The 17,259-nt window shown below is 40.2% G+C and overlaps 1 protein-coding gene across 1 annotated transcript; it reads right to left on the bottom strand.

Annotated features, from left to right (window-relative positions):
• Positions 1 to 424: 424 nt before the first annotated feature.
• Positions 425 to 15,283, bottom strand: PSAT1 (phosphoserine aminotransferase 1; the record flags this gene model as incomplete). The annotated part of the gene is made up of 9 exons (XM_082013408.1): positions 15,023 to 15,283; positions 12,630 to 12,690; positions 11,420 to 11,489; positions 10,399 to 10,604; positions 8,642 to 8,814; positions 7,425 to 7,594; positions 3,822 to 3,950; positions 1,136 to 1,273; positions 425 to 530 (listed from the first exon to the last, which is right to left on the bottom strand). The coding sequence occupies exons 1-9, from the start codon at positions 15,080 to 15,082 to the stop codon at positions 425 to 427; spliced, it is 1,113 nt and encodes a 370-aa protein (XP_081869534.1). The 5' UTR covers positions 15,083 to 15,283.
• Between the last annotated feature and the right edge of the window lie 1,976 nt (positions 15,284 to 17,259).

Raw genomic sequence — 17,259 nt, 5'->3', positions numbered from 1 at the left:
TAGTTCCAGTTTTACTGTGCAGTCACATAATATTTGTAAAGTACTACAGAAAGCTTATGACAAATTTTACCTCCTGACACTTACTGAAAACAAGGCATTGCTGAAGAAGTTGTTTCTAACTACAAGCAAGACTCAGATCCCTAGCATCTTACAATGCTACTTGTATTTTAACTACACATTAAAAATACTGTTTTACAAATTTTGGAACCAATCTTGATCAGTCTGGAAATCCTCACATTCAGTAAAGCCAAGGCTGACAAGTCATTGCAAGATTGGGCCTCAATCCCCACGCAGTTAACTAAAATAGCTACAGGAACTAAAAGAAAATAGAACTTGTGTGCTACAGCTGTGCAGTACCACAGTAACTTTCAAACCCTTTAGCTTTTATTTCATAGATGTGCAGCATGGCTCTAGCCCCTGGGCATTATGACTGATGCATCTGCATGAAGCTTCTCATGAATGTTGCAAGCTTCTGAACATCTTCTACAGTCACCGCATTATATAAAGAGGCACGGATTCCTCCCACAGATCTGAATTGAAAAGAGGAGGGGAGAAAAAAATAGAAAAGTTTTGTAAATTCTAAAACATATTAACAACGTTCACAGACATTTAAACCTACCCCTACTTCAAAGGGATAAAATTCACATTGTGTGAATCAGAAGCAACATTTAATTTTTCAAGGCAACCTTGCAATCTAGAAAAACCTCAGTATTTATTAGTTACTTACAGCTCCAATGCTGTAGCCCTGTGACATCAAAAAGCTATCTTTTTAAATCCCAAACAACACTGAACATGGGAAGGAACTCTTGCAACTAGGTAGACAAGCCATGTAATGGGAAGGCTCTATACGATGACGGAATCTGACCTCAAGAGTCACCTCATTTGGCAATCGCCCAGAGCCACATTTATCAAATTGGAGAAGAAAGCAGAATTAAGGAGAAAGCTCTCCAAGCCCCACCACACCTAAGCAGTAGTTGAGCCAGCAGTCTTTGATTACTGTCTCTAGACCACTATTCCCACATGGTGCCAAACCAAATAGAAGGAACATCTTGTGAGTGAGAAAGGCTGGTAAATCAATGCACAACATCTGCAGTTTATTCTGCACAGGAAAGGGATTAATCTGACTAATACTTACCGATGCCCTTTCAGAGATATCATGTTAAGTTCCACAGCTTTCTCAAGAAATTTCTTTTCCAGCGCTTCATCACCCTTGATACTACCAATACGGAAAGGAACATTCATTCTGCTTCGGTTCTTTTTCTCCACCGGACATCTAGAAAAGTTGCAGAACGTAATGATAAACCCATTTTGTACTAAATTCACATTTTCAGCTATATGCAGTTTCAGAAAGTGAATAATTGTACCTGCTTAGCACCAAAGCCATTCCTCCATAACTGAAAAGATCACTAATTTCTGTGAAAGAAAGGAACCTCCCTTTTTTAACCAAGTATAAAAACAGAAACAGTAAACGGAAGGCTTATTAACCCTCCCTGACACACTCAAAACTGCCCCAGAGAAATGCACATGAGGCTTGTAAACAGAGCCAATTTTAAAAAAGTAATAAAAACCACCACCCCACCCTCAGTCTCAGTAACATTCCCCAGGTAAGTGAGGTTTACAGTGAACTTTGACTAAGTCTCAAGAAGTTTCTTCTCCATCTTTAAAGACTGACACATTTTTACTCAGCTAGTGACAAGTGCTACCAGAATTGAGCTTGACTCAGCTAAACAGAGCTAAAGGAAGCATAAGAATATAGCATAAGGAAATTTCCATGGACATTAGAGACTTCTGTTAGTGGTTTCAGCCCACCTTCTGCATTAGTATTATTCAGAATCATGAACATCTCAGGTAGATAAGAGATATCTCTAGAATAAATCTTGCATTGCATGGCCACAATATGTATAAGGTGCATCACCTCTCTCATCTCAAAATTTCCTTTACTCTACAGTAGAGAATTCAAGATACATTTAAAGAAAAAATTTCTCTTCAGTTATTTTGTAAAGGTAAGAATGGCTGGCGGGGGGAAGACTTAAATATTTTTCTTTAGTGCTTCTAGTTACAAAGGAGATATAAAGCCTCCAGATTTATTCTTTCCTGAGGCTGTGATGTAGATTCTTGCAGGGATTCATGAGGAGTAAGTTCTCATAAACTGCATATAAATTTCATACCTATTATTATTCTATCTGACAAAAAACAGGTATCATTCTCTTTTAGTTCCTCCCTTGCTCCTTTGTACAGATGTCTCCATTATGAAGAGAAAAAAGATCAATTGTACATGTCTATGCAAATTTCCTGCTTCAGATGCAACCAGGAAAACACACTTCAAAGAGGCCTACGCTTGTAAGCATTCCCATATTTTAATAACTGTAGCTATAACTATAGTTTTTAGACAATCCAGTTGCTATTAGGCAATCCAATGTAACTCGGTGCTCAGACTTTGGAAAGCGAACTGTGAATGGCACACAGCACTTTGTGGAAGAAAGTGTCCATTTGCTAAATGGCTTGTCACACTGCTTACCCAGTGAAGCATGCCACAGATTAGATGGCATATTTAAGCTGGGAAGGCAGCTTCAGATAAATCTTCCTTTTAGTCATGGATATGATAAAAAAAATCCACAGTCTTAACTATATTGCTTAGTAAGATGCATACAGCTCAGTGAAGCTTGCTTTGCCTTCCCAGTTGACTATTTACTATCCCATCTGCATTGCATTTCCCACTCACAGCCTTGCAGACCAGCTTGCCAGAAACAGATTTCCATTTGTCATAAAATGCTTTTTCAAGGCTTCATTTGCTTACCAAGGTTTATAAAAAAACCCTCAGGATTTCAGTAGAGTAAGATCACAAGCCTGATCATGACAGTGCTAAAGGCAAAGCTGTTCTCATTAACTAAATGGATAAGCAAAATGTATTAAATATTATGATTAAACTATATTCCTGCCAATTAACATTGCAGCCAGCTTTAACTTCAAATCCAAATTTAATTTGACCTATCCTAACTTTGACTTGAAAGTTAATTAGGTCCCAAAATGGTTGATTTTATACTGAAGGGGAAAGTAATCTGCAGTTTCATAGTCAATTACTAGTTTTTGAGCTTGGCGAATATTAGAACTATTCCAAATCACAATATCAGCTTTTAACTATACATATTTTGGGTCCTATGAGCTCAAAAATACCTTGCAACAGTACGTGGAAAAAAATTAGAGGGTTAAATCTGCTTTGGAAAACCATCAGAAATAACTGAAGAAAAGAAACTGTACATGAAGAATATTTTGACTACATCTAGGTCTGATCTGTCCATTTTCTATTTCAGAAAGTGTTTTGGAACTTCATACAATTAGCTAATAAAAACACTCTGCTTGACAGAAAAAAAAGGTAGAGTCTGAGTACTGAAGGAGATGGTAGGAAGAATATGATGCAAAAGTGGTCTCCACAACTTCTTGTAAGCCACTTTCTGTTTTGGTATGTTATTTCTCCAAGAGATTCAGTAAGCATACAACAGAATCTGCATATCTGTTTTTGGGATACACTTTTCCTAGGCTCCTGCCTTTTATTACATTTAGAACATACGGTATTAATATGCTTCATAACTGATCTGTGCAGGATAACTTCCTACTGGAATGACACTCATCCTTGGATAGTTATTTCAAGTTAAGTGAATGGTTTGCACAAATAATTCCTGTAGGATTCTAGGATTCCTTAAAATCTCTATATACTGAAAAGGGAGCTTTAAAAATATACCTCAGTCAGACTCTTAAAAGGTATGAATATGTTTGTCTCTGCAACAAATATTGCAACCAAAGAGAAAAGCATAGCAACTTACACATAGAATCCATTAGATTTGTCTATAATATCATAAATCATCCGTGATTTGATTAAACTAAGCTTATCCATAGCTGCAGCTCCGCCATTGTTCTTTATCCATTCCAGTACCAATCCCATGATATAAATACTGCAAGAAAAAAGAACATTTTTCAGTCAGATTATTTAAAACAGAAAAAGATAACAGGCCTGTTTAATAGTTCAAAATGTTATGTTTGATTTTAGGGTGCTTGAGATTAACAACTCAGAATCTTCACTATTTTGCAAGTTACAATTCTAAGCACACGGTATTTTCTGGACACAGATGAAGTATCCTGAAATTCAAATGCTACACAAACCTGTTGGACCAAACTTAATTCTTTGTACCACAGAAGGACAAGTCCTGCAGCTCTGCAATGCTCCCAAGGGCATCCCCAGGCATGCTGCATGGACTGGCAGTTCATTGACCACACAACTGCCTGTCAAGTCCTAGAAAGAGCCAGTTAGCACAAAAGTTAGTGGCATCCCCCCTAAGCAGGTGCTCTAGCAAAGAGGCGGGGTGAAGGGGTGAATCCCAAATGTTTATGTACGTTAATAATGCTAGAAATCTAATTCCATTATTACAAATGTTAAATAAAAACTATAATTCCATTTCTGTCTGAAAAGACCTTTTTCCCCACATGAACAGTGACATTTGGCGAAACAAATAATGATATATTATGGTTTATTATTCATTATCATTCAAGTTCTAAGAGATCTGGAAGTCTACTGGCATCATATGGCTTGGGACCAAGTATTTCAATGCTAGTTACCAAGTGCAACATAAAAAAACCCCCAGGCCTTTTGCCTTTGTGCTTTTGCTACAAACTCAGCTTGTTCAAGTTCAGGCATTTCCCACGACTACAACACTTTACATAATAAAGTGTTCACAAGTTTTTATGGCATATTTCCAACAAGTTTGCTTTTATTAATCCCTTCATTACAGATTCCAAGGGAGTGCTCAGAGAACATTACCCTACAAGTTTCCCTAACACAAATCTAGCAGCAGACTGTATTAAACTTTGTTACTTTTTAATTTTTCAGGGGATGCCAGGGTCAAATCTTTGAATGCTGCAGAAAGAAGGCAGAACAACCGAGGTTACCAGCTTTTATACACAGCTCCTTATAGCTTTGAGAGCAGAATATCACCACACTTATGACAGCATGCTGTCAACTGCCCCAGTGTAAAGGATGTAAGTGAAGTATAGCCTAGGCCCTTGCCAAATATACAGGGCCACATTCACTTCTTGCCCTCACTTCCTTGAGGGAAGCTTCTTGGACAAGTAAGGTTTAAAGAATTCAGCCTTGGAGTCATCCACAAGACCCAGCCAGCTAAAATCTTCTACCCTTCTTTAATGTCAGTCAAAATAATGTTTCTGGAGCAATTTTAAATGCAAAATAAACCCTTGGAGCTTCGGAAATGAGATTTTTATAGCAAATTCATTGTTAATTTTAGCAAAGCAGATTAGGGTCAAAAAGTCAAGCTCTGTAGTGCCAAGAGGTTAAAGCCATTAGCATTACCTTAATTTAATTTCACATCCTGCTGGAGTAGCTTTTGCAAATTCAGTTAATATTTCCTGCCTGTTTGCCAGCAAACCATTAGAGAGTGCAAGCGAAAGAGTAGAGAAAAAGAACTAAGACGCTTTGCCAGTTCCTTACAAAAACTGGAACAGGCATTTACAGCCAAGCCAAACAGATGTGCACCCTGCCAACACTTCTGTCTGTGTTACATTATGGATTCTGGAGTGTACTCTAAAGCGGGTCTGTAGCATGAAGTGAAATCTGGCAAGACAGTCTTTCTCCTTTCTGATCACTAGTAGTTCAACTTCATTTTCTGCTCCCTTAATCTCTCATTACCCTGTTAATGTTACTGACGTACTGAGTTACAGGTAAAGCAGCACTTTCTTTTCAGAAGTTTTTCACAGTGGTTAAAACAAAGCAAGTTAAATTATGCAGCTTCTCAAACCAGAGGAGCAACACTTTTCAATGCTGAGATTAAATAGAACTTTGGTTTTTCAAATGGAAATAGCTTTGTACTTGGAAAACGTGAATGGCTGGCTTTAAAATCTGGCATGTGCAAGTACACAGTGTCCAAAACTGTATGTGTGACTTGGCAGCAAGGAAAATGATCATGAAATAGAGGCTTTATCCATCACTGGGAGAAGACACACGTACTGCCCATGTTACAAAGCTACATTCAGCAAGAAGACAAGAATCTGGAAACATTGTAAGGTTAATTCTTGTCTTAGACACCAGCCCTAAGGATATTGGGTATACACAGCCAATAGCACAAGCGGGCTGACAGCAAGAACACACCATTACGGCACTACATACTCTACAGTATGCATAGCCTTGGGAAAACCAGTTGTGCGTTGTGAAGTCTGGAATAAACATATGCTCACACATTTTATTGTTCTTTTGATAAATTGAGATAAGTGCCTCTATGTCATCACAACAGTACACCCCATAGTGAGCATCAGCAGATTCAGAGATACAGTTTGTCTCTCAAACTTCTACTGAACTTAAGTAAGCAATGGCATTAAGGTAGGCTTTATACACAGGAATCACCATGCTTTATGCCTATACAGTGCATTTGACATCTATTGGACATCATTATGCAACTTAAGTTTGCCAGTTCTGGCACATACAAAAAAACCCTCTAAAACCAGAGATTAAGCATCAACAATATAAGACTGCATTATCAAATTACCTGGATCAAAAGGAAATCTTATCTTTAAAAGTAGAAATCACTATTTTCAAAGTAATTAAGAACCTTCTGGGGAAAAAGGGTACCTGGTTTGAAGATTTTCTTTAAAATTATCATTTTAGTGGACATTGCTATAAAAATGCTCCAGATTAAAAATGGGTAGATACTGACTCAAAACCTAAACATTCCAGTAGCAAAGCATCATCTTGCTAGCTATCAGAACCTAGGAGATAGTAATTTTAAAAGAGCAAACTGTAGTCTGTTTTGCTTCTTGCAAGCATAAAATCATCAGGTACATGCCAATTTCATGGTCTTGATTGCTAGCAATGAAGATTATGAAGCTAGACCGATTTTATTTTTGGATGCCAAGTCTAACTGAGACAGTACTTAAAGAAATATGAAAAGTTGTACTAGAGAATAAAGCAAAGCACTGACTAAAATGCCCTTTTTAAAAAGATCTTTTACAGGGATAGGGTTCAAATGCTGAGAACAACCTCAGAGGAAGTTAAATCAAATTGGTACCAAGTGTTGAAGAAGCAAGACTAAGTGCCAAATTACCTACTTGCAATGATCAAATCCACTGATTTGATTAGAGTTGTGTTCATCTAAGTCAGAATTGGATCCTGAAACTTCTACAATGGAATTATGACATAGCATTTACCTCTAAAAATATTATGTCCTTTATGGCTGAGTCCCACTAGGCAACATCAGAGCCTTCTACAGACACTTCCCATGTTTACACAGGAATCATGTGAAACACTCCAACATAACAGTGACTTGAAGGCAAAATACTCAACTCCTGAAACTCTTTGATAAGAGCAGCAGATGGCAGTGAAGCAGCTTTCTGAATAAGAGATACCAAATAGCAAGGTAAGTTACCTGTAGCACGGTGGAGTGTTATACAAAGATCCATTTGTTGCTTGTGTTTTGTAATCCAGTACTACAGGGCATTCTTTCAGTGCAAATCCCAGCAAGTCCTCACGTACTATTACAACAGTAACTCCAGCACAGCCAACATTCTTCTGAGCACCAGCAAAAATAACACCAAACTTCAACAGAAAAAAAGAGAAGGACTTGCTACATGCATTGACTAGTAGATCTTATAACTGAGTAACACAGCAGTATCATTATACAACAGGCATAGAACTCAGTTGAACAGCTTGGAGAACGTGTTGAAAATGAGCAAGTTGTAGGTCAAAGAAGAGTTAGGTGAAGTTCTGATTTCAAAGTGCGTTTACAGCTACAGTTGTTATCCCATGTATATCCCTTATCAGAACCATGTACCTTCATTCAACTGAGGAAGATAATCACAGAATTCCCAATGATTTGCTAAATATTTATTTAGTAGCCACAAATAATTCTCAAGGCAGCCTATCCCCATTTCACATTATTTTTAGTAAATTTGCTTGGAGTAAATTCAAACATAGACCACAGTATTTTCAACTGATCTGGTATTTCAGAACAGGCATCACATAATCCACCTGTTCAAAGAGGCGGGTCAGGAAAGGCCCAGATGAATGCATTAACAATTGCCCCTTTTGCTATACACAGGTAAGAAAGGTCAAACATGCTACTTCACTAGTCAGTAACACTTCCCACAGGTAACACACTTTACAGCCATAAGCAAGTACTATGTTATGCCTCTATTCTCTATGAAACAGATACATGGAAATTCTGTAAGCCCTTTTAAGCTGCTAAAGTTTCCTGTGGCTCAGTTACTATAAGAGGCTGGGTCAAAAATCCTGATTCACAGTACCCTGCTATAGCCATATATGCTATCTACAGATTAAATATGATTCATAAGACACCTTTCAGCTACAGCATCAGTGAAGACAAATTATCTTGGACAGCTATTAACATGCACAATTTCTACCTATTTCAATATGCTTTTACTAAAAGAGAACAAAATACAGACATTTACGTCTCAAACTTTAAATTCCAACATTTGTATTCACCATCAAATACCAAATTAACAAAACATGATTTCCTTAATTTCACTACTTAGTGTCTCTGGCCATCCAGAAATTTCAGAGTGCCTAATTATACGCATTCAAGTTTGAAAATGCTTTGTCCAGCCACTGTGTTCAATACTGTACCTTGGAAACATCCACAGGTCTGGACAGGAAGTTTGATGACATGTCACAAACCAAGACTGCTCCTTTGACATCAGGTACAAAGTCAAACTCCACACCATGAACAGTCTCATTAGCACAGTAATAGACATAAGATGCATCTGGATTAAGATTCCAAGTGCTTGGGTCGGGAATGTCTGAGACAGACAAAAAAGAAAACCAAAGGTCACTGGAGACAAGTAATTTCCCTGGCATGCAATTTTACTTGAACACGGGACTTCAGTGCAAAGCCAGAACGATTCTGCAGTGTAAAGTATTAATTATCTTGTTACAAGGATGTAATAAATTATCTGCAAAGGAAATACACCAATGCATTCCCAAAATTCTGTGGTGAGCCATCATTAAGCTGGCAAACACTCTTCTGGTTTTCAGCCCTTATTCCTCAAGGGATTTTCATCAGATTTGCAATCCTAGACTACAAACTACTACCCTAGGGGTCCAAAACAGCATTTCAGAGGAATTCAGACACTGGGCCCAAGAACCTTCCTGATGCCTTTGGAACTACTGAAACATCCAAATTCTCACTGGTAAAGTTCTCTAAAGCTGTGTTTCTGTACACCCCCAGAAGCATTTCAGTCTCGTCCAAGCTGAACGCAAGGTTACCTACCTCCCATTTAAGCCTTGCAACTGATTTACAAAACTAAGATCTCCTCTATCAACAGGCAGTATACAGGCATGCCCTGACAGCACAGAACAGGTTTTGCACCGAACAAACTGTTGCTCTTCCTTCTTTCTCCAAAACATGGAGGAAAGAGGAGGAAGAAATGCCGCTATTACCTCCACCATTATTTACTGCCTCTCCCCTCACCTACAGCTGCCAAATGGTGAATACATTCCTAAACTAGGAAGTTATAGGTTCAGATTCCTTGCTGTGCCTCCACAGATATAAGCTTATCTTCCAGTGCCCTAATCATCAGTTCATATAGTAAATTGTATGGGGATATTCTTTCTCTTTCCTGGTGCCACTCTTCCCAGCTCAAATACTATAATTTGGACCAGAGGGCACAAAAGAAAGCATGACTAGGAGGAGTAGAAACCAGAACTCAAGTGTCCCTGCTCCAAGAATTATTTATGTATCTCCAGTGCCAAATTGCACACTTAATGTTCTTGAAACAGACTCTCAAATTCCCAATGCCTCAACTACAGTTAACTTTTTTCCTTCTACACTGTGGTCATTCACATTTTGTCATGTCCAGTAACAAGCTTCAAAAGTTGAAAATGCCTCTTGTATTTCAGAGCCTGTTATGACACATGGGTAGGGAAGGTAAGTATTTGGGAACCCTTGAAAGAAGGAAACAGAATGCAGGTCCCCCATCTCCTGGGCCAACAACGTTAAAATCCCAGACATGCTTCTAAATTTCAGAGCAATCTCACTGAGTGTACCTGAAACACCTCACAATAGCCCTGCAAATAGCTTAAGAACACCATTAACTCACAAAGAAAAGCAGACAGCGCAGACCATTCCCCTACTAATACACATTTGCTTCTCACCACTTATTTTCTGGCATCTCCTCTGCCTAGCTTAACAGATATTTTCTGTTAAACCATCTAACGGATCTCCCAGCAATGAACATTGAGAGATGTGGCAAGCAATATTCTGACGGCTGGGCAGTCAACTCTAACTAGTTTACGTTCAACAATCCAATAGCCGAGTTGAACCAATTTTTAGAGTGATTCAAAAAGCTAAGCATTTACATGGATGGATGTAATCATCAACTTACTTGTATAGGTTCCTAGTTTTGGATGAACGATATTCACTTTGGCATATTTCTCTGCTTCTTTAGCTGCTTTTGCTGACCAAGCTCCAGTGACCACATAATCTGCATGTCTTCCCTCCTTTAAACCGATCAGATTAAGTGGGACTGCACTGAACTGACCAGATCCACCTCCTTGGAGGAAAATAACTTTGTAGTTTTCCGGTATATTGCTGCATGCAAGAAATAACCATTTATATTATTCCCAGAAGACGCAGAATGCATACTACTTGATACTATGCATTTAACAGCAACTGAGGAAGAACACTGTTTTACAAGTCTCTTTGCCAAGAGGTTAGACCAAATCCCATAAACTTACCTCAGCACTGGTCTTGAGCAACAACTTAAGTATTAAGAATAATGCTATACATTTTACTGATAAAAATTTGCTGAAAAAAATCTTTTTAACCCAAGCATTAAGCAAATTCACTTCTGAGCAGTCCTACTACCATAGTACACACAAACCTGAAAGATATTCCAGCAGGATGAATGCTCACTTGCAGTTTTGTCTGTTACTAGCTTCATGGCTTTTCTGTCAGGCTAGGAACCTCACACCAAAATGCTCACAGTAAATTTCAGCTTTGAGACCCTTCAGTTTGCAAGTGCAACTGTACAGTAAATTGTACTTGCAGAGCAAGTGCCATAAGGAGTTGTTCATACAGTCACAAAAATTACTTGTTCAAATTATGCATTAAAACCCCTCTGCCAATTCTGGCTGTGACTAACTTAAAATTTTGGAAGAAAGTCAACTAGTCAGTGTACAGCAGACACATAAAAAGGATCTTAACCTAAATGTCCTTTGTAACATTCAAGTAAGTCAGCATCAAACAGAAGACCAATGTCATCTACAAGATTATTACTCTATCAGACACAGTATCCAAACAAAAAACCACAAACAGGTTCTTTCAAGGAAAGGCTCCATGTTAGTCATTATTGGTGCAACTAGCACAAGCATAAAACAAAAATAAGCAGGAAGTAACTCACTTACAGCAATTCACGCATGAGATTTTCAGCTGTATTTAAAATTTTTGTGAAATCTGAGGTCCGATGGCTCATTTCTTTGGTGGAAAGGAAAGATGAGATAACATGAAACAAAATGGTAATACATGAATGCAATTTAAAATTGTGTTAAGCTTTAAACCTTTTACACTACAGACCCAAATGCCTGAAGGCTTCCATTCCCAGTTCCAACTCCTTCTTTTTTTGCTGAGCCTTCCTAAATACCCACACAGGACTTATACCTCCAGTCTTGTCCAGATCCAGCCAAATCCAGTCCACTCACATTTCACATCCACATGACCTTACTACCCCCAGGAACAACTACATCTGTGTGAAAAAATACTCCCTAGAAAGGTGTAGGTTTTCCTCACTATAAGAATGCTCTCTGCTACTGATGTTGTAGCAAGTATAGAGTAAGGTACAGGGGTTTGTTTTGTTCTTTTATTTTTAAACATGGTTTCTTAATGCAGTAATCCCAACTAAGCATTAAGGACACTTAAAAGGAATTAGTATTATTAAATCCATATTCTTTCTTACATCTGTAAGAGTGTACAATTTAAACATGAATCCAAATCCTGCAGAAACTGCTACACATTCTACTTTTAGCAACCAGTTTCACAGGACTAGTAAAACACTGACCATCTTCTTGCATAAGATTTTTGTGCAACTGGGTCTGAAAAGCCAGTCGGCTACCCATGTGGCACAGAAGACACCTGCTCCTTATGACAGGACAGCACTGCCTTCCTAATGGAAAGGATGGTATACATGAAACCTGAAACATTTTGCCACATAGATACCATATGTAGTATCTCATATACTAAATACATATATATGCATACACATGTATAATATGTGCATACATACACAGTATTTTAGAGATTGTTGTGGGGTTTTTTATATATTGCCCATACATATACCCTCCCCGCCCAAAGATCCAAAAGTACTAATGCTTTGCATATGAATAGTAATCTTTTTTGTTTCTAGTCCTTTGTTTTGGATCACTAAATATCTGGCTATATATCATTTTATAGTCTCCTGATGACTGGTAGAAAAGCAGCATGAAAAAGTATTCTCTGGACATACACGTTACCAGAATAAGGTATTAGAAAAGGAGCTGAAAGACCAAGATCAAAAACTCTTATTAAACAATTTGGTTAAACATCTACATTCTGAAAAATATAGAATTTTTAAAGTTTTACCAAGAACACTTATGCCAAGTCCTTTGTAGTCCACCAATTCTTTCTGTGCTTCTAACAACACCTAAAAAAAAGAAAAAATCCACAAGTAAATTAAGGGACTTTTCCACTATCTGCAGTCACTGATGCATCATGCATATGTCAGCTGCTCCATATAGCAATAACCTGACACTTGTCAAGTGAGATTAATAGAAGTATAGTCACCGATATAATTTGGTTGTATCTACTAGCTGAAGGCTTTTCATAAAAGATAGCATAATTAAAAATCACACATTTGTTGTGCAGACCGTGTTTTAAATTATTATTTCAACAGTTCGATTTCAGAATGATTTCAAGGAAGGGGATGGAACTCCCAACCTTTTACAGGATTATTAATATTTGCATGTGTACTCTTTCTAATCTGGCATCTTAAATCCCCACCCCTCCACACTGTGTTCTTTCACTTGACTTGTACAAATAGGACAACCAAGGTATTGAGGCAAACAAAGGAACAAATCAGCTTAGATAATTGGATACCTCAAACTGACCCAACAGGACAAGGCCTGGTTTTACAGAAGAACCCCTGCACTTTTTCCAAGATGAGCATTCTCTATGTTACTGACAGTTAAGAAAGAAACGAAGCAAAATTTTGAGACCATAAAAAAACCACAGGTCACTCCTAGAAGACCTAGCCAGGTAATCTGCTGCTTCAGCCTTCCATTTTTCTTTCTCCTCCCCTAGCTCTCGCATATCACCAAAGTGGAACTGGAAGCTGTAGATCAGTGGTTGGAATCTAATTTCAGTAAATTCTTGTGCGAGAGCCAGAACATTCTTAGTTCCTCCTAAATGAAGCAGGAGGAAAGGAAGTCCCAGTAGAAATGCCACCCAAACAAATGCTGTATGCATGCGCCCCAGGATCTGCCAAGAAACCACATGCTCTGAACAGTTGCAGGAGCGAGAAACCTACCCTGCTGACAGGGTATCTGCCTGGCTTGTCAACTGTAACAGCTGGTCACCAAGAGGTCAACCAGAACCAGCTGTGCTGCTTTTGATGTTAAGAGATTGTGAAGTTTTAACCACTGTGTTTCACATGCAAACTTACTCATGCCAGAGGAGGGGGAAAAAAGTTGAAGGGAACACACAGACCACTAGAAAGTGCTTGTTAAGCTGCTTGATAACATCCAGTTCTGTTAGTAACGTTCTTTATCTGACAATCTGCACAGGCCTTACAGTAGTACATTTAGGATATGCCTTTTAATAGCCATGAAGAGCTCTGTCCACCTTCTTGCTTCGGTGAGTCCCAGCGCTTTCCACAACCAACGTGTAGCAATGGAGGTGATGCAGTAGTCCGTTTAAGAGTACTGCATTTTTCAAGAGGGGAAAACAGATTAATAATACAGAGTTCAGCTATGCTCACCTCAAATCCTAAACCCAGCTCTCAGTACCCTCTGTTGGAGGGTTGCATACTGCCGCAGTTTGAAGAGGAGGCCCCTTTCTGGAGCCAAGGGTTCAAGACAGAACAAATTTGCACAGTTTGCTACAAAATTGCAAGTTTGTAGATTTTGCACATAATCTGCAAAAGAACATCTCCACGAGAAGAGAGGAGAAAAAAAAGCTGCTGTACAGCAAATTTTTTTACATAAGGAAAACCGTTAAAGAAATAACACGTAAAATAACAAAGAAAACCATGAAGGAAACCAAGAAAAGAACAAAAAAAATACCACAATACATAACTCTTAAGTTGAAATTCAGATGCATACAATTTGGTTGAAACCACCCCCTCTCCATATGTAACTGGATAATCTATGGCTGCTGATGCAACTTTCCAGAGGGTTGAGTCTACACTATACTCATTATCGTTTTTAAATAAAGACCTCTCAGGGAACTACCATGTATTTTATTTTATCAGCTGACAAATAACAAACCCAATATAGCTTCTGCATCTGAGGACTCGCTTTCCACCCCAAAACTGATACAGCCCCTGATGAACGACCACATGATCGGATTCAGGAAAAACTCTGGGAGAGCAATCCTAAAACCACATTAGGCTGCGTTTCCAAAACAAAAAAAAATCCGAACTTAGCAGGGCATTTAGTCGGGTGGGAAAGGGGAGAAGAAATGAGGTTTCGTTGCTATGTCGGTAATTCTTTTTATTACCATTTACTCCAGCTTCCCCCAGCCCTCGCTTTGCAGTCGGCGTCCGCGGAAGCCCCCAGGGGGCCGAGCTGGGGGACAGAAGGGGCAGCCCGCCACTGCCCCACCGCCTCAACCCAGGCGGGAGCGCCCCTCAGCGTCCCCGCGAAGCCGCCTGCCCCCGCCAGCACGGCTCCCTGCACCGCAGCGCTGGGAAGGAGGAGGACACCGACCCCCGCCCTCCGCAATGCCCCCGCCGGGAAGGGCCCCCGGCCCCTACTCACGGAGCGCGGCAGCTTCGCCGGCCCGGCCCCGAAGTTCGCCACCTGCCGCCCGCACTCCATGATGGCGGCGCTGACGGTGCTGCTGACTGCGGTGCCGCCGCTGCTGCCCACCAGCCGTGCCGGCGGCCCCCGCCAATATAAACCCCCCGCCGCCGACCCGCCGATTGGCTCCTGTCACACACCCCCGGGGGCGGGGCTGCAGCCAGCCCGCCCCGCCCCTTGCCCCCACCCCCCCACCCCCACCCCTGGCCACCTGTTGGCAGCGCGGCCACGAGGAGGCAGCGTGATCAGGCTGGCGGCGGCTCGGGGCGGAGCCAGCGGATTGCAGCGCGCGAGGCGGCCCCGCCCCCCCGCGGGCATCCCCCTTCGCGAAACTGCGAGCTCGGCCCCGGCCCCGGCCAAGGTGCGGCCGGGGTGGCTTTTTGCACCCGAAGAAGCCAAAAAAGTGGTGGGTTCCGGGGAAGGACCCAAAGCCGTGAACGGGATGTAACCGTGCCCTGCGCTTGGAAAGCCTCAGAAAACCTTGCCCAGGTCTCATTGCACAAACCACGCCGCGTGGGTGCGTGGGTGGGTGGGTCGGTGGGTGGAACGCGTGTCCTGCAGTAACTTTACTGTGCTTTTTCCACATGCAGCTGCTGCTGCAGAGCTGGGACGCTTGTTCCAAAAGTATTCTGAATGAATGCACGAGAAATTAAAAACGGCAATCCATAGCTAAATCGAATTTGGGGTGATATTTCGTCTTGAAAGAGGTGGTTTCACAGGACCCAAACGTTTTCGTGTGTTGTGTGAAATGCTTTCCTCATAGAGGAGCGGGATCCCTGCCTTCTGCAACCCAAGAAGTATCTGCGTGTTGCGCGCCGTTTCCCCAAACAGCCCGTTGCAGGCAAATTGCTGTTTGGATTTCGTAGAAAGGGAATCAAACCAGGAGAGCTGTGAAACTTAATTAATTTCATGGAGTGGGTAGTGGAGCTGAGACTCGCCTTGAGGTCTGCCAAATCCTAGGCTAATATCCATAAATACTAAACCATTCTTTCCACAGGTGCCTTGTTGCAAGTTCGGTGGAGACATGCAGTTAATACAATTAAACTGTTGTAACTGAAGGAAAGACTTTAGCTCATCCAATTTCTTCAAATTGTTTTAGTGGAAGACATACTGGCTCACACTCAGTTTTGGAAGTAATTTTAAAGGCAGTAGCAATAAATCAATTTTGACAAAACAAGCCATTATGATTGAAAACAGATGGGTTTTACAGAGTCCCATAATTTTCAAATATCTTGGATGAGATTCATGATTCCCATATGTAGCTGCATAAAGAACAGCTCTTGAACACGTTAGTCTGCCCTGTGCTACCCACAACACTGACCCTGCTTTAGCCCCGTTCATGTTCACCAAATTTATCATCAACGTTGATCATCTGGATACCAAATCTGCATTTTTTTCAGAAAGGAAAGTGTTGCTGTCCGTTGTTTTGTGAATACTGAGGTTTATATAAAAGGTCATCACTGAAGAAATATTGACTACTTGAACTTGTTCTTTTTCTGTCAAGGTAGGTCATACCTAGAAGGATAAAAAGAATTTATAGATTACAGCCTGATCTGGTATTTAGTTAATAGATTTTCATCTTATGTGTGTTACTTTGTTTAAAAGACTGTAAACAGAGACAATGGTTTTAGAGCAAAGATAACCTTCATTTCAATAATGGCTATAGTTTAAGAAAAACCCGCCAAACTCGCTTTCAGACACCAGAAACCCTCATCAGTTCTAAAGAGATAATAGCAAATTTCACGGACATTACAACCTGGATACATTATCTTCAAAACAAGGTATTTTTAAAGCATGTCTCAGACCACCCAGAACAACTACATTACTTCTAATTATTAAAATTAGTTATAATTAAATAGAAGCCTCAACAGAACTGCTCAGTAGATGTGTAGTCACATAGATGTGACTACAAAATAATTATTTTTACTACAGTTTCAAATAAAAACAGGGCTAAGAGATATGGGCTCCTCATATGGGCTTTTCCCAATATTAAACCCAGACTACCTATGTCTGCCGGGAGAGGCGGCTTCAAACTCCAACCTCCTGGGGCAAAGGTATTCTAGGCAGGAACGGGTAGTGAAAGCAGTCAAAAATAGTTTAGGTTGGTGGTTCAGATGAGGAAGCCTGGCCACTGCTATGGGAAGTGCTTCAACATCTGAGCAGGATGAGCCTCGAATCCTAACTGTGTGGCACAA

This window comes from Phaethon aethereus (genome assembly GCF_964289735.1).
Source record: "Phaethon aethereus genome assembly, chromosome: Z".
Classification (NCBI taxonomy): Eukaryota; Metazoa; Chordata; class Aves; order Phaethontiformes; family Phaethontidae; genus Phaethon; species Phaethon aethereus.
The sequence above is the reverse complement of the archived record's forward strand: the minus strand, read 5'-3'. Positions and strand labels throughout refer to the sequence as shown.